The sequence below is a fragment of the Biomphalaria glabrata genome, chromosome 9, assembly GCF_947242115.1.
Source record: "Biomphalaria glabrata chromosome 9, xgBioGlab47.1, whole genome shotgun sequence".
NCBI lineage: Eukaryota > Metazoa > Mollusca > Gastropoda > Planorbidae > Biomphalaria > Biomphalaria glabrata.
In genome coordinates, this window is record NC_074719.1 from 2,237,458 (window position 1) to 2,261,200 (window position 23,743).

General features: G+C 34.1%; 1 protein-coding gene across 4 annotated transcripts in view; it reads right to left on the bottom strand.

Annotated features, from left to right (window-relative positions):
• Window positions 1-1,382: 1,382 nt before the first annotated feature.
• LOC106070556 (histone-lysine N-methyltransferase PRDM9-like) overlaps window positions 1,383-23,743 on the bottom strand; it is a 31,835-nt gene continuing 9,474 nt past the window's right edge. For 2 of the 4 annotated variants that reach the window (XM_013230482.2, XM_056040544.1), the window contains exons 2-10: window positions 16,738-16,883; window positions 16,457-16,594; window positions 16,019-16,101; window positions 15,685-15,808; window positions 14,722-14,798; window positions 13,733-13,942; window positions 12,596-12,775; window positions 7,155-7,251; window positions 1,383-2,364 (exon numbers count right to left, since the gene is read on the bottom strand). In XM_013230482.2, coding sequence (XP_013085936.2) covers window positions 1,568-2,364; window positions 7,155-7,251; window positions 12,596-12,775; window positions 13,733-13,942; window positions 14,722-14,798; window positions 15,685-15,808; window positions 16,019-16,101; window positions 16,457-16,594; window positions 16,738-16,882 — 1,851 coding nt within the window. In that variant the 5' untranslated portion in view covers window position 16,883 and the 3' untranslated portion in view covers window positions 1,383-1,567. Of the gene's footprint in view, window positions 2,365-7,154; window positions 7,252-12,595; window positions 12,776-13,732; window positions 13,943-14,721; window positions 14,799-15,684; window positions 15,809-16,018; window positions 16,102-16,456; window positions 16,595-16,737; window positions 16,925-23,743 lie in introns of all 4 variants that reach the window. The other 2 variants (XM_056040545.1, XM_013230481.2) reach the window with 2 other exon arrangements.

Consider the following 23,743-nt stretch of genomic DNA (forward strand, 5'->3'; position numbering starts at 1 on the left):
TAGTATAATTTACATACGGTACTTTCTATTGACCAACTCCATTTCCGATATAACTGTAAACTGCCCAGTTATATTTAAGAACCTCACGCAAGCTAAAAAAAATGTGTTGATAAATATTATCAAATTTTAAAAAAAGACATAACTATATGTTTATGCTTGTCAAAATCGATTGAACAGCGCTAAACTACAACTGAAGCGTGTTCAGAATATAGAGACATGCATAAGCTAAATTTAGTCTAAAGGTGATATTTTAAGAAATGTTGATGGTCAAACCAGAGTTTTCACTGTGTGGCCTATCAGCCAGTAATTTTTTCGAAAGTTGTACACCTATTTCTGGGAAATTTCATAGAACAGGATGGCTGCCTCGTCTTTTTGACTTATGGTTGGTCCCGGGTTCAAACCCTGCTCCCATCTTTTCTCGTGCTAATGAAGGTTTGGACTAAATAGTAAGTCTTCACATAAAGACTAGGTAGGCACCAACTTGATTTAAGTGACATAGAAGATAGCACCTGGTTGCAGGCGGCTTCAGAACAAGTTCACTTACAAATGCCGGGATATATATATATATTTGAGGCCAAAAGAAAATCCGCCGCCGAGGACAGACATAGACGGCTAATAGAAAATCCAAATCGACCACCAGGGGTCAATGGTTATGCCTGCGCTGGATGTGGCAAAATATACAGGTCGCAACTGGGGCTGCGTAGCCACGGAAAATATTGCATTCTACACTAATCTTCGGACTGGAAGATAAGCCTTATATAGCTATTCGCAGCCGTTAAAGGGGCTTTTGTCTATCATACAGTTTTTCATTGTTTTCAATCAATGGACTACACTCTGAAATTACTTTAACCTAAAAATGACCCAAAATAAATATGTAGGCTTTAAGAAGAAAACGTGAAGCTATTGTTATTATTAAAAGTTGGCCCCTGTGTAATAAACAAAGCAAAGAAGAAGGACATTGATTCCCAGTTGTTGTTTTTTTTTACAGCGCTGACGGATGCTTTGAGCCCACAATAAAATGAAATTGTTTCACCTGATGATGCAATTCTTTGTGCCAACCTTAGCTGGAAATCTTTAAAAAAAAATAAATTTCGATTTCAAATATAGCAGAATTTTGGGCAATGGTGATTAGAGAGACTATTTAAATTATAACCAGCTTTGAAATCATATTTGGTTTCACAAGAAAAGTGTCCCACCATAATTTAAAGCTTCTTAGAAAACCCGTGTGCTGAAAAAAATCTAAGCCTGTTCTTTTTATATCCCTAGATCGACGTATTCCGCTTTGGCTCCGCAAACATCTGGTCACCTCACTTATACAGGAAGTAAAATAAAAAATTATTTTTTCTCCAATTTTTCAGAACATAAAAAAACAACAACTAATCTTTCATTATTATAATAAATTTTTATTATCAAACGTGTAGACATATAATACAATTTAATTAACAAATCTGTAGACGATGTTCAGCATACTTCACATGGAAATAGTTTAACTGCATATATTTAATGTTCATGTTGAAACTTTCGGTAAAATCACGTAAGGTAATAATCTCTATTCTGTTTTCTGTTACTAACTATGTGAGAGTTTTTCTCCTGTATGAAGACGTTTATGTTGTTTCAAATTACTTACATGTGTAAAATCTTTACCACACACATCACAAGCAAAAGGTTTTTCTCCTGTATGAAGACGTTTATGTTGTTTCAAATGACCTAATTGTGTAAAATCTTTACCACACACATCACAAGCAAAAGGTTTTTCTCCTGTATGAAGACGTTTATGTTGTTTCAAATTACTTAATTGTGTAAAATCTTTACCACACACATCACAAGCAAAAGGTTTTTCTCCTGTATGAAGACGTTTATGTTGTTTCAAATTACTTAATTGTGTAAAATCTTTACCACACACATCACAAGCAAAAGGTTTTTCTCCTGTATGAAGACGTTTATGTTGTTTCAAATTACTTAATTGTGTAAAATCTTTACCACACACATCACAAGCAAAAGGTTTTTCTCCTGTATGAAGACGTTTATGTTGTTTCAAATGATCTACTCGTGTAAAATCTTTACCACACACATCACCAACATATGATTTCACTCCTATATTTAAAATGTCACATTTTGCATTCTCATAACAGTTTTCTTGAAGCTGCCTAAGACTTTCTGACTCTCTGCAGCCAACTTGATATTGACTCTGGGCTTGTTCACAAAGACCTCCTTGCATTTTGTTGACTCTGTCAGTTAAGACTTTGTTCTCACTTAGCTGTCTATGTTTCCAATAGTGTTCTGAATGTTTATACTTCAGATGAGATTCAATGTAAAATTGAAAACAGCTAAATGATATTTGACAGAATCTGCATCGTACAATACCTGAAAAGAAAAAAAAAACATTAGTTTTTCTGTTTTCAAAGTTTTCCTCATTGCTATCATTCTATATTTGACTGGTGTCATTTTTAACAGATATTCTTTCTGCTTAAAGAACTTTTCAGGTATTAAAATTAAGGTGATCATGTATAAATCTTACATCACCACAACGATGGATCTCCAAAATATTTTTTAACCTTGTTAATTTTCATAAACCCTGTCACCTGTTGCACAAACCTTGCCGTGGTGTGACAGCTTGAGTGCCTCAATGACCCTCAGAGCTATACCGGCGGGAGCTCGTCATTCCTGGCAGGTACTACCAAGCACCAAGCCGGACAGGTCTGTTAGGAAAGGGGCCAGACAAAAGGTGCATCCCCCTCCCCGGGGCATAGGGGTTGTGCGATAGGCTAACAACCTGTCCATGTAAGAAAATGGGAACCAGTTTCAGAACGAATAATTAGAGCCAAATTTTTGTCTAAGTTCAAAAATGTTCACATCATTATGTGCTATGCTCCCACCAACCTTGCAAGTGATACTGACAAAAATACTTTTTATGACCAACTTCAAAGTATAGTTGACAAAATACCTACAAGAGATGTTTTGATTGTCAGGGGAGACTTGAATGCCAAAGTGGGAAGTGACAACAGAGAGAGAGAGAGAGAGAGAGAAAAGTATGGACACCCATGGACTTGGCGCCATAAATGAAAATGGAGAAATGTTTGCAGACTTCTGCACATTTAATGAATAGGTGATAACAGGCAGCATTTTCCCCCACAAAAAATGCCACAAAATGACATGGGTCTCACCAGACAATAAGACAGAGAACCAAATCGACCACATTGCCATGCATCGCAACTGGAGAAGCACATTACTAGATGTACGAAAAACAGAAGAAAAGCAGATATTAGCTCAGACTACCACCTAGTTGTTGCCAAACTAAAAATGAAGCTGGCCAGCAATAAATAGAAATAAACAAAAGGAAAAGATTTGACCTAGACAAGCTCCACAACACCCAGATTAAAAAGGGATTCCAGCTATCCCTTCAAAATAGATTAGCTGTGCTAGAAAGCATTGATATATCTTGACAAAATTTCAAAGAAATTATTACTGAACAAGCAATGAACTACTAAGACTTAACCCTAAGAAGAAAAAACAGTGGATTAGTGATGAGGCATGGAAATTAATCGAAGAGAGGAAATGCGCTAAACCTAGCAAAAACAAGAAACCACAAGCAACAATCCATACAAGACTACCAAGCAGTTTCACAAAAAAGTTACCAAAATGCTTAGACAGTACAAACGATCATTTTACAATAATCTCTGTACAGATAGAAGAAGAAGCAGATAAAGGAGATATAAAACAACTGTACAAAATCACCAAACTTCTTAGTACCAAAAAGGAGAATTGCAGTGTTCCCCCCGTCAGACACAAATATGGAAAAATACTTTCTTCAATAAATGAACAGCTTGAAAGATGGAAAGAATATTTTCAAGAAGTGCTCAATAGACCAAACCACTAAATCCACCAGATCCAAATGTAGGACCAACACCAGACATAAACATGGAAGAAATAACAAAAGAAGAAATAAGGAATGCACTCAGACAAATGAAGTCAGGTAAAGCAGCTGGATTGACAACATATCACCCAAAGTCCTGAAAGAAGCAGGAATTGAAATAGTTGACCAGATGCACAAACTATTCAACAAAATTTGGTTAACAGAAACACCTCCTGGTGAATGAAAAAAGGGCTTGCTAATAAAACTATAAAAGAGTGGAGATCTGTCACATGTGAGAAATGGCGAGGCATCACTCTGTTGTTAGTTTCAAGCAAGATTTTCAGCAGAATCATGTTAAACAGAAAAAGTTCCTTCTAGTATTGGATTGGGTCACAAAAGAAGCCTACTCTAATTCAGGGAAAGGAATCCAATGGACTTTCACACAAAAGCTGGAAGCTCTGGAATTTGCTGATGACATAGCCTTATTATCACACAAGACTACAGGATATGCAAGAAAAGGTCACAGCTTTAAGTGAAGTAGGGAAAAAGAGTAAGCCTCAAAATAAACAAAAAAAAAAAAAGTAAAGTAAACAACAAACAAATTTGAGACATAGAATTGGATTCTCAGACCATAGACCAAGTAGATAGTTTTATATACCTTGGGGGTGTAGTCAGTGTATCAGGTGGAACAGATGAAGACATTAAAGGTCCTATAAGTCCTGTGCAAAAGACATTTACACAGGTAAAACCAACCTGGAAATCTCCTCACATCTCAAACAAGACTAAAATCAGAATCTTTAACTCAAATGTCAAGTCAGTCCTACTGTAGGCCCTACGGTTCTGAAACATGGAAAACAACTGAAGCAGCAACAACAACAAAAATTACATACCTTCATCAACACATGTCTGAGAAAACACCTAACTGGGAGATGAGTGGGCAGAAAAATATAGAGGTGCAGATATCAGAGAGGAAGTGGAGATGGATTGGTCACACCCTTAGAAAAGATACCAACAACAGAGCTAGACAGGCCCCCCCAGGGAGCAAGACGTAGAGGAAGACCAAAAGGAACATGGCGACGTAGTATTCTAGATGAAGCCGAGAGGACAGGAAAGAGCTGGGAAGCCATTATAAAAAACTGGAAATAGACCATAGAGAATGGCATGTTTTTACTAAGGCCCTAAATTCCATGAGGAACCCAAGGGAAAATTGATGATGATAATTTTCATAGACCAGTGGTGCTCAACCTTATTTGGCCAGTGGGCCATTAGAATTTCCGTGGGCCATATCAACAAAAAGTTAAAAAAGGAAATAAACAATATAACATTTATAATAGCGACCCCTGAATCTAGTTGGCCTATTTACATTGATTTATAAGAAGTTTATCCAAAACCATCTTTAAAATATCTGCATAAATGAAACGCCAAGTCAGAGCACTGAATCTATAAATCTAGATATTTGTTGGCTTGGGGGGTCAGAAACAAAGAATGGATATTCTAATATTGGCCTAACTAAGGTTGAATAGCCTTTTAGTTTTATGTTCATATTTGATTTCTAAAAAATTATTTTAGTAAACCCTAATGTTTTGTTTGATTTTTTAATAGTTTCATGTCAACTTTTTCATTTATTATTACACCTACATATGTAATCAATCATCCATACTTAAAGGAAAATATATTTATTTATAGAAACATTACAAATTTAAAATTTAGATAATTAAAAATCTAAATAAACCAAACAACACAATAAATCTCATTAAATAAATCTCCCTGGATTAGTGTCAGATAATCATTGTGCTATCTGACCATGATATCCTTAAATAAATAGTCTAATAAATGGAGTATCAAATAAAAACCAAAAAGAAAAATCTTATTCTCTAATAAATGCACAACCTAACTCAGTTCAGCTTCCAACAATCATTCCTAGCAGTAAAGACATTAACCAGATGATATCTCCAGAATTGCACTAAAAGCCATCTTAAAAACATAACACCACCTAAATGTACAAATGCTCCTTCTTCCCTAGTGCTATTAGAGCATGGAATGGGTTGCCTGAGCTAGCCAGGAAAACCAGTGACTTTAAGTCATTGGTTAATATGCATGACTGAATGCATGACGCATAGGACGTAATCATCATCTTTTTTGAAGTAATGTCTGTATTAGATAAGATAAATACTCATTAAACAATAATAATAATAAATTAAAGAAACTTTGCAAACAAATATCAGCCTGAAACAGCTAGGAAAACCAATAACTTGGAAGATTTTAATTCACTGATTAACATGTCTGACTAGATTGACCCAGTAATATGCATAAGATCTTTTCTTTTGAAGTAACCTCTGTAATTTATAAGAAAAGAAAGAAAACCTATTTTAAACATTTTAAAAAAACTAAGGCAGCAAAAGTCTATTAAAAGTATCTTCAAAGTATATACCAAACCCACTGAGTCAGCACACACCTACAGACAAAATTCATTAAAAAAAAATATCTAATAATAATAATAAAAATCTTTGGTTATACATGAAATCTAAGAAAATGAAAGCAACAAGAGTAGTCCCATTAAAAGGAGAAGATAACAAAACTAAAACTCAAACTCTTTTTAAAAACATCTTATATGATAAAGACGTTACTTCAAAAAAAAAGATGATTACATCCTACGCTTCATGCATATTAACCAATGACCTAAATTCTGTCAAGTAACTGGTTTTCCTGGCTAGCTCAGGCAACCCATTCCATGCTCTAATAGCACTAGAGAAGAAAGAGCATTTGTACAAATTTGTCCTAACATATGGGATGAGGAATGTGCCTTTATCTTTGTGTCTTTCTGAGTATTTTGTATAATTTTGTTTTTGAATTGGAAGATTATGGTTCAGTGTTTTATGCATAATTGCTACTTTACTTTATTCTTCTATCCTGAAGGCTTTCTAAATTTAGTGATTTTACTAAAGGTGTTACTCTAGTCAAATGTGAATATTCATTTGTTGTAGTAGAATATACTATCGATATTTCCTTTTCAAAAGAAAAATCTGTTTTTAGAACCCAATTTTTTAAAATAAAATAAGATAATTTTGATTAGCTCAGTCAAAAGTGCAGAGTTTTTAAAATTTGAAAAAATTGTTTTTTTTAAACTGTCATAGTACTTCATTAACGTTAAAGCATTTACTATATTATAAATTACTAGTATTTAACATAAGCAATGTTTCAAGAAAATAAAGTTATTAAGTATTAACTATTTGTTTTTTTGTTTTGTTTTTGTGAAAATAGGCAGTTCAGTGTTAACCTTAATAAATTAATTTACCAGTACCTTTTAAATTATTTGTAACTTGTAATAATTTCTTGCAGTTTCCCACAGTTTGAAGTTGGATGCCCAATTCTTTGGCATAACTATCTCCATAATAAACCTTTACAAGGGATAAAAAAGGAGTTGGATTCAGATAAAAAATTTAAGAGTGAGATTGGAAGTTAAAATTAGCTTGCAACAGTAAAATTCTTAAACACCAACCCTATTTATTTTTCAAATTAAAATTCTTTCATCAATTTTATTTTATTGAAAACAAAACATGCCACACTAGAAGTAACTTGACTGAGACACTTTTTAAAAGTACCAGCTCACAGTTTCTATTTACATGAGAAATAAACGACTGCTTTGCTATGGCAAACAGCACTTTTGGTCACCTCTTATTAAGAGCATGGAATAAGGATCTTCCCCTAACATCAGAAATTTATAACACAGTGGTTCTCACCACACTTCCGTATGGCTCTGAGACCTGTGTGATCTATAAAAGGTATCAATGGCTCCTGGAACACTCCCATCAAAGGTGCCTTCGCTTCATGAGGGGTATATGCTGGGAAGACAAAACAGCTATTTTCTGATGGAGGCCAGTATAGAACCACTACTTAACATTTGACAGCTGCAATAGGTTGAACACTTCTGCATGCCAAAGGTGATATTCTTTGTCAGCTTAAAGAAGGACATCATAAGTGCCCCCTGTAAGTGCTATCAACTCGGGTAAGATTTTTTTCCTCACTAGCATAGAGGAAATAGATGACCGCAGAAGGCTTCTGAGAGACATTTGGCAGGTTGCAGGACAAACATTTGAGACCCAAAGAAAAGCCCTTGTAAAAGACAGGTGCAGAAAAAATAAATAAACCTGTGGTGGACAACAGTTTTGTCTGCATTAGATGTGGAAAAATGTGCAGGTCACAATTGGGTATGCACAGCCATTTTAAACACTGGACTAACCCTTATTCTTCAGAATCGGAGACAAATTTTCTCCAGTTTCAACTTGTTACTTTTTTTTTATGATAGTGTCATCCTCAGGAATTGTTTTTTCCCCATATATGTGTTAAAATCTATTATGAATTATAAAAAATGGAAAGATATCATTAAAACATATTGTTACGAATCTCACTATCCAGGCTCTCTGCAAACTGCACCTTACACCACCAACTTAAAGAACTTGACAACTCAGGGCTCCAAAGTAACGTAACACTTTAATAGTTGAATAAATAATAGCCAATACTGTACAATTGGCAACACGTACACTGTACAAATATCTCTCCGATAGCACCGTTCCGCCGTATCAACTCTTGCACTGGCCTCTCCGTCTCGTTCCGGGCTTGCACTGGGTTCAACAGTTCAGGACTGACTTCACACACTAGGCTCGTTGTGTCGGACTCGATCACAGACCAAGACCAAGACGCCGTTCGTCTCAACTGTACTTGATAGTACTCCGCACTGAACCGTCGTAATGCTCCGTACAGAACCACACCGCTGAACTGTGCTGTAGTCGACCGTGTTCTGAACTCCTGTCGCGAACCTCCTTTCTGAACCTTGCTGTATTGAGCCCCTTTTCTCGACCGTCTTGACTGCGACACTCCGCTCTTTATATAGGGTCCCTACTGGCCTTCTAGAACGGGACAGAACGCCCCTCGACGTTTCTAGGTGGTCAGATGACTATAACTCTCGTGACGCTCCTGAGCTCTGTTCACGTCGGCGATCCTTCCCGAACTGTCCTGTTGACACTCGACTCGGCTGACAGTCGTTACTCGTCACGGTTGACCGCTCGTCTAGCGCTGGCCTGGGGCGATTTGCGTCGGCTGACTACACACACAACACTACCCCTCTCTGTGCCACCACCAAGTTTATAACAATATTTTAGTCAACTAGGATAAAAAAAATATCTTCGTTCCAGTCATCTTTCTTCAGTTTTTTATTTTCAAACCACTAACATGTAAAAAGAGCTTTCTATTCCAAAAGTAACAATTATAACAAAATATTGTTGAAGTTTTATCAGATATGGTAGTGCAAAGTGAAGAATTCCATCAGAACAAATAGAACTTTCTATTCCAAAAGTAACAATTATAACAAAATATTGTTGAAGTTTTATCAGATATGGTAGTGCAAAGTGAAGAATTCCATCAGAACAAAAGTTAAATAATTCTTGAACTAAATGTGTATTTATTGTATACTTTAATCATTTTAAATTGTTTTTAAAATATAGGGATTTTAAGATGAATATCTCCCTTTGCTTAGGATCATGATAGTGAAGGTCAAAATCTGAAGTAAAAAGTAATGAATAATCATCCTTGGAGCTTATAATCTATAAACACTAGAGTACCTATTAAAATATTTTAGCACTGTTTAAAGCTTATAGGTTAATGAGTGCAATAGATTGTACACTAGCTTTAGAACTTTTTAAAGAAATGGAATAATTTCCTTTCAAGTCTAGGTAAGGTGCATTAGGAGTGGGGATTGTCAGATGTACAAGTTTTTGTTTATTTATTCTGAGTTGTGAATTGGACATAGGAATTCTGTTTAACACAGAGTTTTGTTTTTTTTTAATCATGGGAGATTTTGTGTTACAGTCAGACTTGCTGAGGGTTTTTACAGTTAATAGTAGCTCTTTATGATATTTTACTACATATTTTATTTGTGCTACTATAAGCTAGTTGTACTTCTTATAAGTCTGGCTTTATGACAATTAATAGTTCTAGAATCTTCACTCTACATGATTTTGATTTGGTACTATAATGTAAACAAACTTAATGTTACATAATCATTCGTTGAGTGTTTTATAGGGTACTGGCAACCCTTTACAATATTGTTTGTATTTTAAAGGATCTAACACACTTACTAGCCACTATCAGACATTATACCATAGTCAAGGGGTCGGCAACCTTTTGAGTCGAATGAGCTAAAAATGACAATTTACTAAATTTTAACGTATTTAAAGAGCCACAAGATTTTTTCTTCCAATAAATACAGTGCTTTTTTTTTTTGTAAAAAAAAAAATAGGTGCCGGTACTCAGTGATTAGGTGCTGTTATTCAGTGATGGATTGCCTTACTTTCAACTACTTATAAATTAATAATAAACATTAAAATACAAGAAAAGTAATATTTTTTCCCCCACATTGAAAAAGTTGCCAGTACGCCGTACCAGTGTGTGCTGTCACAGAAATGCCCTATAAAAAAAACAAGGCTTTTTTTGTGTGACAGTACGAACAACTCTAAATTTTCATTTGTTAGTTGGCTTCTTACTTTACTGTTAATTATATTCATGCAAGAGAACGCTTGCTCGCATGAATATGCAGATTTGACAATAGTCGGCCTTCCAAATGTCAACTTTTCACCTGACTAGCAATCTCGAAGTCTATTCCAGGCATCATATATAAGTGTCTAATCTCACGTATTTCTTTTAAAGCTGTCTACTTTTGTTGCATTATATTCATTTCTGGACCTTCAACTCTTCCAACTCTGTCAATTTTCCACTCCACAGAGATCCAGCATCAATTTCAAATGGCTCAATGTGGATTTCGGTACTAATAGCGTTGAGAAGATTTGTTTTATAAATGCTACAATCGTTTTGTGTGTTTTGAATTGCTCAAATCTGTTGACAAATTCATCTTTAATTTTATTTTATAACTGTGCTGAAGTAACTCATGTCAACAGTCGCAATATTGCTTTACAAATTGAAAAATGAAGTAATTGACCGCTTTGAATAATTTCTGCAAAAAGAATATTTTTTTATCTTCAAAACATAGATTGGGTATCGCTTTCCTTGTAGTTTTAGATTCAGCACATTTAATTTCATTGTTATATCCATCAAAAAGTAAAATGCTTGCAACCATTTGTCGTTCTCTAATTCAGGGTGATTAATGTCTTTAGGATTTAGGAATGTATTTAATTCATTCAAGCACAAAGTAAAACGTTTCATCACCTTACCCTGGGAAAGCCATCACACTTTATTGCAAAGAAGGAGGTCGGTATACTGAGTCTCCATTTTGTTAAGAATTCTTTAAGGGTAGGGGAAACACTTAAAGACCAAATTTTTTATTTGTGCTTGAAATCTAATGATATTATACAGGAATGTTATGTATGAGTACCCTATCAAAAATCTAGAAAAAAAAGTTTGAAAAATGTTGCTATGTAAACATACTCATATATAAAAGCTATCTACTTGTGCATTTCTTATTATTTTCTTTTGAAAATTTGCAGGAATGTAGGCAAATATAATTGCTATTGAAGTATCAGATTACATTTTTAAATTTTTGACGATGGTAGAGTGCTTTGGACAAGTTGCTGTTAACAATCTTGATTACCAAATTCACGACCTCAACTATTTTGGATGGAAATGTTTGGACACAAAGCGATTCTTGGTGTATAATGCAGTGAAATGTAATAATTTCATGGTTTATTTTGCTCCGAAGAATCATAGTAGCTTCATTTTTTCCTGTCATACTGCTGGCTCCATCAGTTGCTATTGAAACTATTTTATTTAAATCCATCTTAATGTCTTCAAGGTATTTTTGTGCTTTGGACAAGTTGCTGTTAACAATCTTGATTACCAAATTCACGACCTCAACTATTTTGGATGGAAATGTTTGGACACAAAGCGATTCTTGGTGTATAATGCAGTGAAATGTAATAATTTCATGGTTTATTTTGCTCCGAAGAATCATAGTAGCTTCATTTTTTCCTGTCATACTGCTGGCTCCATCAGTTGCTATTGAAACTATTTTATTTAAATCCATCTTAATGTCTTCAAGGTATTTTATGCTAGTTTGTCACGAGAGCGGTAGCAATCCTAGAAGTTCTTCCTTTGGACCTTGGGAAATAATATTTTGGCATGGAACTAAAGAGCCGCAACTTAACATCCAAAGAGCCGCATGTGGCTCCTGAGCCGCAGGTTGCCGACCCCTGCCTTAGTCTAGTGTGGTGATACATATACCCACACCGAGCCTATTATCTCTAATTGCATGCAACCCTGCACCATTTTAGTTAAAGGACAAGCATTCCACATTGAAAATGTCTTGGGTGTCCTGGTCAGCTTGTGTGTGTACTGTGTAATTGGGAACTGTTTTGTCATTCTTGTACAATAAAGCCTAAAGACATGTTTTCCGGTAATGTTTTATAAGGTTACAACCAACGATAGGCAGAGTCATTGATTGAAATGCATAACTCTTCTTTTTTTAATTAAGGTCTCTATTTTATAAGATATGATATGAAATCATTTTGTGCTACATATGGAAGAGCTTAAAAAATTTGATTCTGTAGTGCTAGAATGTGCACAACTATTATCATAAACCTTTTCTAAAGCATTGCTTATCAACACTGCCTTTAGTTTGTACACTAAAAAGCTAGCCATTTATAGCTATTCTGCCATGTATGAAAATCTCAAATACAAACGTAATAAGGATTATGGAAATAAAATTAGTAGTTCCATTAAAGAATGAATAATTACAAGAATCTCTGTGCCTGGGTGAATATCCTTATGAGATCTATAGTATATCTGTCCTTGATGTTGATAGGCTGTCACACACTGCTCATCTTCAGATCTAGCACAGTTCACATATCTCATCCAGTTAGAGTTAGTGGGATCACTTGCATTGACGAAATGGGAAGTATTACTATCTTTATAAACCTGCAGTGAACAAGTAAAATCAATTGAATATTCATCAATCTTCAAAATAATCTTAAAGCAGTGAGAAAACTGTTTTTGGCCTAATTTAAAGTCTTATTTTTATTAAGCAAATGGCATTGAGAAATATCTGTTCAGCTAATTTAAATACAATAAGTGTTCCTAGGACCTAATGTTTGCATAAGTTTCATAAGATAAATTGTGAGAAGATAATACCCTTTGTAATATGTAGTAAATCTATGCTTGTTTTCTAGGTTTAACTCTTTCTCTCCATATTTTTTTTTCCGCATTCTGAGGGAATTATCCATTTTGCTCATTTGTATTTCACTACCCTGCTATGATTAAATTTCAACAACTTTTTTGTTTATCAGAAAATGTTATATTTGGTATAGAATTAAAGGGGAATACTTGCCCTTTTTAAATATAACAAATTAATGTTAATAAACCAATATAAAATTTTCTTTTTGATTATGGAATTTAGAAATACAAACTTACACACTGTATACAAGTCCTTATAGACCTAGATCTAGACAATATTTTTTGATACAAATTGATCTAACTGTATTTTTTATGATAGTTCTTCATATTTCACAAAACTTAATGTATAAATTACTGAACATATAAAAAATTGTCTCGACCTCACTATCCCGTGTGCTCAATTAAGAAAATTAATATAGAAAAATGGAGCTTTTTTTGGCCCTCACTCTTTAAATACATGATTTTAAAAATCCATGTTTTCCAAAGAGAAACTATTCAAGCCTGTTATCACTTTTTGCTTTTCTTTTGTTCATGTAAAAATAACATAAAACCATTGTGTTATGGGTTTTGGACATATTAGTTCAAATTATGCAAACATCCATTATGGCAAATAGATAGGGGAATAACAATGTATTATTTGGCTGTAAAGCAGCCTAAATATAGAGATGATCAAAAGAAGACATCAGATAGTAAGTAAGATACCTGCCAACTATAACCTGACTCATGAGCATCCTCTTCATATTTTTCAATTTTCCCTAAATATGGTCCAAATCTAGTTCTTGAAGGAAACAGCTGGGTGGCAAAAACACCTAAACCTGCATTGGGTATTTTCGACTGTTTGATGATTAATCCTTCTGGTAAAGTCTTCTTGCTGTAGTCTTCATCTAGGCCTGGCTTACAGTCAGAAGGAACCTGAAATAAAAAATTTCATTCATAAGATGCTATTGACATTAAATATTTATGAAAAAAAAATGCATATTGACATAAAGTATTTATGAAAGCTTTTCAGTGTTCTTGGTGCATACATTTCTGTAAAATTTTATCTTTTATATTCACAAACATTTCTTAAAAAAAACTATATATATAGCCATGAAAAACATTTTTTTTGTTCCAAGTTATTAATTCTCCAGCTTAATTTAGATGGATCCTAGAACTAACTAATATTTTGTCTCTGGCTAGGCACAAAACATGATGTGTTTACAAAAAAATGACAAAAATATAATTACTTAAATTGCTTAAGTCATTTCTATAAACTATGCATAAATAAAAAGCTGAAACCAAAGAAGAATCCGTCCTAATTCAAAGGCACATTCCTTTGTCTAAGGACTAACCATGACTAATGCAATTAGTTATTTATGTGAATAAAAATAGTACAGATTCTTGTACTTTCTTATAAAACTCATGAATTTACAGTTTGTGGAATTGGATTCTAATTTGACTACAGTTTTCTCTTTGCCTATAAGTGAATCCAAGATGTTGATGTGGGAATAGAGCTTTATCCAGCTGACTTATTACATTGCTTTTGTTCATGAGTTTTATTAGACAATATGTCTAAAAAGTTTATGACCTAACAATTAGACGTTTATTTTTTTAAAATTAAATTTATTATTACTTCTCTAAATAATTTTCAGTACTGAAAAAAATTTAACTGAATCTACTCAGGTGCTACATTTAATCTAAATATTCAATACCACAGAATCTCTGACAATATTCAGTCCACCATGTTCTGGACAGTCCCCCATGTACTCAAAGTTACATTCTTCACAAACTGGAAAAGAAAAAAAAGGATTAAAAGAGTATATTTAAATAAAAACATGATTTTTTTCTGTTCATTATCTCATGTGTTCCTTGACTTTCATTGTACACGGGTGCTTTGACAGTTCGCGTAACCAAATCCCCCCACTTTTTCTGGTCAGCAGCTGTTCTTAGCAGGAGATCGAGAGGATAGTCCATTCTCTTCTCTAGATTTAAATATTTTCCACATACAGCTAAGTTTTATCTGAAACTCAAAACAAGTAAAGGTTTGCAGTCTCTAGTAATGTTCCTATATAATGTATAGGAAAAGCTATTTTACTTGGTAAGAGTTTGACTACTAAATTTTGGATTTTTTTTCTTATTATTCCTTATTATGCTTTAATTATAAGTGATAAAAACATTTTTTTTTAAATGTATAACATTTTTCAATGACTAAAATGGTAAATTGTTTAGAAGTACTATCATTATTAGTCTCAGTAAATATAACAAAACATTTAGCTATTTTATCAGCCAGAGAAATACCTTATAAATGTTATCTTTAATTTTACTTAGATCTGATTTTGCCATAAATAAAAGAACTCAAAAGAGCTAAGAAACAAAACAATTAAAATATTTACAAATTCAGATAATCATTTCCCAAAATAAATCAAAACCAAACAAATTTTTTTAAAATTTCATTTAGAAATAAAAAAAATTAAGTTTTACCAGCTTCTGCCCTAATTAATGGGGCTTTATTTTATGAAGTTGAAAGAACAACTTAGAATCAAATTTAAAATTTGTTCTAATTCAATTAACAAAACATTATATAAGCCTAACTCTATGATTGCATATAAAAACAAAACTCATTAAAGATTTATAATTAATTTAAAATGAAGCAAAAAAACAAAATCTTGACTTACACAGATAGTCATCATCTTCAGGAATAGCTAAAGACATATAACTTGTGCTTCTAGACTCCCTGAATGGGTATGCATGAATTTCTTCCTCTCTTTCACTTTCTTTCTTTGTCTGTCTGGTTTTTGGCTGTAAAAATAAATTATAATAATTAATAAAGTAAGAAAAATTCAGATGAGTTCAAATATTTTTGTTCAATAAATACTGGTACTAATTATTGCTTTCAATAACTCCTTCTTCCAAACCTTCTGATCGACAGCCAGGGTATAACATTTAATATTATATATTTTCCATATTCATAGTCTTTTGTAACTAAAAAACCTTAGAACAAGAGCTTACCACTGCTTTTGGCGCCTGTTTAAATTTGACATTTTCGGTAGATTTATTAGATATAAATACTGGAAACAGTTTCTTTTTTTGGCCTAAAAAAAATTAGGGGGATATTAGCATTCTATTTGCAATATAAAGAACAGAATAGAATACAAACTAGATGAATGTAGTAACACAAACTAATTGATAAGATTTGAACATTAAATTGCAGAAAAACATATGAGTCTTCTTTCATGATGTAGGTTTATGTGTTATCTTTTGATAATTGTAATATTTTTTAATGCTTTAAAAAAAAAAATTAATACATATTTTTTTGATGAAACATAATTAAAATCCAAATTAACTACACAAGCAAATTTCTATTAACAGTGTAGTGCTTTTCTTTTTACTACTATGAAAAAGCATCATGCTTAAACATGCATAGTTTAACTACAAAAAGAAGAAAACCTGATCCATTTTGAGATCTCTCTAGATCTGGTGTCCACTCTGAGTCAGAGCTATCAGAGTCTGAAACTTCTACAATTTTCTTATGGTTGGGATGAATTTTTTTTCTTATCATAAACTCAGGTGGTTTTACTTTCAGACCTGAAACAAACAAGTCAAATACAATTCGTCTCATGTTAGAATCAGATGATTCATATTGCTTCAATAATTTTTTCTTTGAAAAGAGGTTAAAGATATTTTTAGAAAGGAAAAAAATCAATAACCTAAATTCATTAATAACCCACCTGCTTGTTTCAATGCTTCAAAGTTTTGTCTCATGCTGCTAAGATGCAATTTCTCATATTCTGGAATTTCTGCTAATTCTTCATGTTTAAAGAACTCTTTAATAGAAGATGGCAAGGCCTCTGAACTATATAAGTCTGGTTTCATCCTAAAAAAAATGGTTTTCTCAATATGAAGTAGAATCAAGATCTGAAAAAAAAAAACTACTAGAACTACATATATATATGGCGACCGGTCATTTCATCTTTGGTCACTTCATCCCCAATTAAATATTTTTTCTTATTCATTATTTAATTGTGCTGTTAAGGCTTTGACTTTAAGCCCAAATTTCATCTAATATATAAATACGATTATGTAGAATGCTTTTTAATATTTTTTTACATTTTATTGATGCATTTATTGTATTTCACTTTCCACTTTACGTTCTGAATGAGAAATCTTATGATATATTCTAAATCAGTCTGTGTACTTAGCTATAGTGCTTCTATTGATGTTGGATGTAATATTATAATATTATCCTGCGCATGACATAATGATCTAAGGCCAAGGTGTGGTGGAAGTAGTAGAAATCTTTTGAGAGATAACAGCGATAAGAATAATTATGACCATGCTGTTGATAACTTATCATCAAGGTGTCGTGGAAGAATTGATGTTGGATGTAATATTATAATATTATCCTGCGCATAACGTAATGATCTAAGGCCAAGGTGTGGTGGAAATAGTAGAAATCCTGACAACCATCTTTTATTTTATTTTATTTTTAATCACTCATTCTTGAAAATGGGCATGTCATATTTAGCCTTCAAATAACGTTTTATTTTTCTAATAAAGGCTGACTTCACCCATCCTCAGGTTATCATGTCGCATTTATAAGTTTTGCTTTAATTCCTTTAAAACATCTAAGTTATGAATAGTGTAATAGGAATTTATCGGTATATATTTCATAATTCTATCGAGTTTTCCTTTTTTTTTTTTTTTGTAAGAAAATCATAATTTAATACAGACACCCTTCTAATTTTTTTTTGCATGAAATCAAACAACTTGGCTTAGGAATCAAATAAACCAGCTCCAAAAACAGAATAAATTTTGACTGTCATGGAATCCACATATTGATGAAACTACAAAAAAAATCAAACAAAGCATTAGCATTTATTAAAAGAAATTTCTATAAATCAAATAAGAACATAAAACTAAAATGTTATTTAACCTTGGTTAGGCCAATAATAGAATATGCATCCTCCGTTTGGGACCCCTCAACTCAAGAAAACATTAAGAAACTGGAACAGACACAAAATAGAGCAGTGAGATTCATAACAAATGAATATTCACATTTGACTAGAGTAACACCTTTAGTAAAATCACTAAATTTAGAAAGCGTTCAGGACAGAACACTCAAAAGTAAAGTAGCAATTATAATAAAACACTGATCCATAATCTTTAAATACAAAAACAAAATTTAATAAAATACTCAGAAAGACACAAAAATAAAGGCACATTCCTGGTCCCATATGCTAGGACAAATTTGTACAAATACTCCTTCTTCCCTAGTGCTATTAGAGCATGGAATGGGTTGCCTGAGCTAGCCAGGAAAACCAGTGACTTGGCAGAATTTAAGTCATTGGTTAATATGCATGACGCGTAGGATGTAATCATCTTCTTTTTTGCAGTAATGTCTGTATTATACAAGATAAGATAAGAAGATAAGGTATCATGACTCACTGACTAGAGTCTGTCTGACTACTGCTGTACACTGTAGACCAGCGGTTCTCAACCTTTTTGGCTTAGTGACCCTTTTTACAGTTCTTAACTATGCGGCGAACTCCAACCGTAATTTTTTTTTGGTCATATGTAAAGAAATAGTAATCTTAATGTAAATATATATGTAATATGTATTGCCAAAGTTTTATGTTTTATCACTAAACATACGTAATTATATTTTGTTATATATATTGCTCTTATAACTCAAGTAAAATTATATCAAATAGTATCTTTGACTTGCATTTATCTATCTATTTCTCATTCATCATATCATGTTGCATACTTATGTGGGAATTTTAAAAACTTGGTGTAACAATAGTTTACTACATCGCCACAATATTATAGCGTAATCATCTTCCTTTTCGATGTGTCTTTTGCATTTAGTCATTTTCTGTATTAAGACTCCATAGCCAACAGACTGTAAAACTCGTTTCATAAAAACATACTTGAAATTGATTTTGAAAAGGTGCAAATTGGGATTTATCTATTGGCTACCAAAGCTTATTAGGCTCTCCCCCAAATAAATAATATCTGGATTTATTAATGGCCTTATATCTCAAAATAGCTAGAGTGGCTAGACCTAAATAAGTACTGGTACGATAATCATAATGTGTCGGTAATGCGTTACTGCGCTTAGCACCGTCAATTTCTAAGCAGAGCTGATCAGTGATAGATTCCTTCGATGTGGAGCATGTGAAAATGACTAAAATCTGTCTGTCTTGACATGGTGTAAAAAGAAAATGATATAAATACAAAAAAATATAGATTACAACACTTTTCAAACACCATACTTTTCTCAAAATTTTAAGATTATAACACTTTTAAAACACCATACTTGTCGTGTGTTCAATAGTTTCTTAATATGTTCGATAAGATAAGATAACATTAAAACGATGTTCAATAATTTAAGCTTTTGAAAGCATCGACCACTTTAATACTTTAACATCAAATATAAGTTTAACTAGGAGTAGAGTAACTTACATCTATTGAACACCTTCGTTTTAAGGTACTTATTGAACACCCCATTGTATTTTTTAAAATTCTCCTTTATTTCAATGATTATGACGAAACTAGTCCATTCCTATTGTGCATCATCCATTTCTTTATAGTTTAGTTATATTTAGTTTCATTTTCACCCGAGGATAATTTTTTTACTTATATTCAAAGTGCAATGGTAATATTGGTATAAAAATTTTACTTTTTTTGACCTCTTGGGAAGAGTGAAGTGAGTCTCGGGTTAAGGGTATTTTTTAATGCCAATGATGTTCAGCTCAACAAAACCTATATAATACGCTTCTAATTAGGCTGAGAAATATTTGCAACAATTTTCTTTAAAGTGTCCTTTGCTACCTAAACATGAAAATTGAGGTTTAAAAAGGGGGTGTTCGATAATAGCAGTTTTTATATAAGCAATCACAGCTTCGTAAGATATCGAACGCCATTTTAATGTTAAAAATAAACATCAAAGGGATATAACCCAAAGAACACAAAATATTTAAATTATATATTTTTTAATTGTTATTTTTAAAAATAATGTAATGCAAAGTACATATATAAATTACCCATGTGTTACAATTTGTATCAGCTATTTGCGGTTTACCGTAAATGTGCTATATTTTTCTAAGTAAATAGATTTACATCGATATGCATTAATTGTACCCATTTTAAAAGCTTGATTTTATGACACATATAGTTTGATGCAATTATCATCGTTGTGCTACCATAGGTGCAAGGAATATAGAATATAACACAGGAACAATGAATTTACAATATATCCATTTGTGTTTTTTTTTTTCAGATGCCCCATTCTATTAACTTCTGAATTATGTTTTATAAACCAATACCTAGCGCATGTGCTTGATGTGAAGAGATATTAATAAAACGAAAGGGCTAAGGGGGAGGTATAGAATGTAGATATGGTATTTTGAAATAAATATGTCTTTGGTAGGTAAAAAAAAAAAAGGGGGGGGGGGGGGAGAAACAGTCCAGACACTGTATCAAGAGATCATCAATAATTGATCCACCATTAAAATGTGACGTCAGCCTCAAATACATAGTCAGTTGTGCTTCTCGATCTAGACGTGGGGCGCAGGGTCTAAAAAAAATTATATATAAAGTACCATATACCATAAAGTATGATAAAGCTCATAATGCGCTACAAAGACACTCCTTTGAGCATCACAAATACTCAAAATAATAACAATAACACATTTAAATTTAACCACTCTCTTATTCTGCCTACACCCCCTTACCTGCGCTTTCTTCTTACGCAATTCCACTCTCCAACATTCACACTTTTTCAGTGCAAAGTAACAACGTAAATTTCAAGACTCAATCCAAACGCAGCCACCAGACTAACACACAACAAAAAAAAAATGGTCAGTGACAGCCCAACACACAGGTGTAAACCAGGCCACCAACGCAGCCCCAAAACATTGTTCAAGTTGTAGTAAGAACAATGTTGAGGGGAAAGGGGAAGGAGCCATCATTCGAGTACCTAAGGTCAAGCCACTAATTAGGTCACAAACACTAGGCGTGATAGATATATAGATATGTTGTTTGTGTGTGTGTGACAAATACTAAGCGTGCTCTAAAATACGGTGTTTTTTTTTGGTCAACCAGGTGGTTTAGGGAGGGCGAATCTATCTACATCTATAGGTAACACAGCTCGCAAGCTACCATAGCTTTTCAGCACCCCCCCCCCTTCCCCGCCCAGATCGAAAAATATCTAGCACTGACTTTTGGGCTGTTACATACACTGAGCGTGCTAGATCGGCGGCTAGTTACGTAGGGCCGCGTACCGTATGTTTTGTTTTTAGGTCAACAAAGTAAACTGTTGTGTCCTACAATGACTTGGGGAGGATTATCTATTGGCTACCAAAGCTTATTAGGCTCTCCCTCAAATAGATAATATCTGGATTTCATTTATTAATGGCCTTATGTCTCAAAATAGCTTAGACCTAAATAAGTACTACGGTAATGCGTTACTGGGCTTAGCACCGTCAGTTTCTAAGCAGAGCTGATCAGTGATAGATTATAGATTCCTTCGATGTGGACCATTTGAAAATGACTAAAAATCTGTCTGTCTTGACATGGCGTAAAAAGAAAATGATATAAATAAAAAAAAATATAGATTGTAACACTTTTGAAACACCATACTTTTCACAAAATTTTAAGATTATAACACTTTTAAAACACCATACTTCTCGTGTGTTCGATAAGTTCTTAATATGTTCGATAATATGCAGATATATTGACCCTTGAAGAAGAGTGGGCCAACTTCAAAGATACCACTATTGGGTGCGCAGAAGAAGTTATCGGAAGGAGGCGAGGTTCATACAAGGAACGGTGGATACAAGACAGAACATGGAAATTGATAGATGAGAGGAAAGAGGCCAAACGTAGACGAGATCAGAAAAATGAAACACAGGATCGCAGCCTAGCGGAAGAAGCCTATAGGGAAGCAGATCTGAAAGTAAAGAGAAGCTGTCGGCAAGATAAACGGGACTGGATTGAGCAGAAGGGACAAGAGGCACAAGCAGCTGCAAGCAGAAATGACACAAAAACCCTCCATCGTATTGTCCGAGATCTCACTGGAGCAAAGAGTGGACATGGGGCACCAATAAAAGACAAGCAAGGCAAAACTTTGTTAACGAAAGAAGAACAGGATGCAAGATGGGTAGAGCACTTTAAAGAGACCCTTAACCAACTGTCGCCAGACATAACTTACATATTCAAGGACCCCTCTCCAGACAATGATCTCAAGGTCAAGACAGACCCAATAACTGCTGAGGAGGTTACCATGGCCATTGCAGTGCTAAAGAATAACAAAGCACCAGGACTAGACATGATATCAGCAGAAATGCTAAAATATGGGGGACAGTGCATTGTTAACAGAATGACTGATCTCTTAAATCTCTGTTGGCGAACTTCAAAAGTCCCAGAGAACTGGCAAAAGGGAGTGATTGTAAAGCTTCCAAAAAAGGGCAACTTGGCAGACTGTAACAACTGGAGGGCATTACTCTCCTCTCTGTCCCAGGCAAAGTTTTCAGCACTATTTTGTTGAGACGGCTTCAACAGTCTGTAGATGAAAGGCTCAGAGAAGAACAAGCAGGTTTCCGAAGAGGCAGATCATGTACAGAGCAGATTTTCGTTTTACGAAATATCATAGAACAAAGTTTTGAGTACCAACAACGGCTAACGATCAGTTTCGTGGACTTCAAAAAAGCGTTTGATAGTGTCCACCGAGAATCACTATGGAAAATAGTTAGAGAATACGGTATACCAGAAAAATTCGTCCAGATCCTACGACACCTTTACAGTCAGTCTAGTTGCTGCATTAAAACAGAAGAGGGAACAACAGAGTTTTTTACAATCGAGACAGGTGTGAGACAGGGGTGCATCTTATCTCCCTTCCTTTTCCTCCTAGCCATCGACTACATAATGAGGAGAGCAATGAACCAGACTGCCTTTGGTATTCCATGGCATGAACAACTCCGATTGACGGACTTGGACTTTGCTGATGATGTTGCACTACTCGGGGCTACAAATAAATGCATTCAAGAAATGACGGAGAGCCTAGACAGAGAGGCACCCAAAATTGGCCTCCGCATAAACTTGGATAAGACTAAAATTATGCGAGTGGGATATAAGGCAAAGGGTGTCCCCATCAGACTTGGCGAGTCAAAGCTTGAAGAGCTGGACAAGTTCACGTACCTTGGCAGCATCATAACAAATGATGGAGATGCTTACCATGATGTAGCGTGCCGAATAGGAAAGGCAGGGAGCATTTTCCAAAGGCTGCAGCCTATTTGGACTAGCCAAGCCATTGGACTCGAGACAAAAATACACCTTCTCAACACAATCGTCATTCCAACTGCTACATATGCATGTGAGACGTGGAAGTCATCTGTCAAAATTGAGAAAAGACTAAATGTGGCTCAACAGAGATGGCTGAGACGGATTTTGGGAGTCAGTTACACAGACCGGATCTCAAACAAGGAAATCCTTTGCCGAACTGGGAGTCGAACACTTAGTGAGGTTGTGACTGAGCGTCGCATGAGGTTTGCGGGACATGTTCTACGTCAAAATGAATTACGCACACCAAGAGTTGCGATAACATGGAAGCCAAAACGAGGAAAGCGCAAACAGGGACGTCCTCGTATTACCTGGCGACACACCTTCATGGAGGACCTCAGAACAGTGGACACCAGATGGGAAGAGGCTTCAGACATTGCCAGTGACAGATCA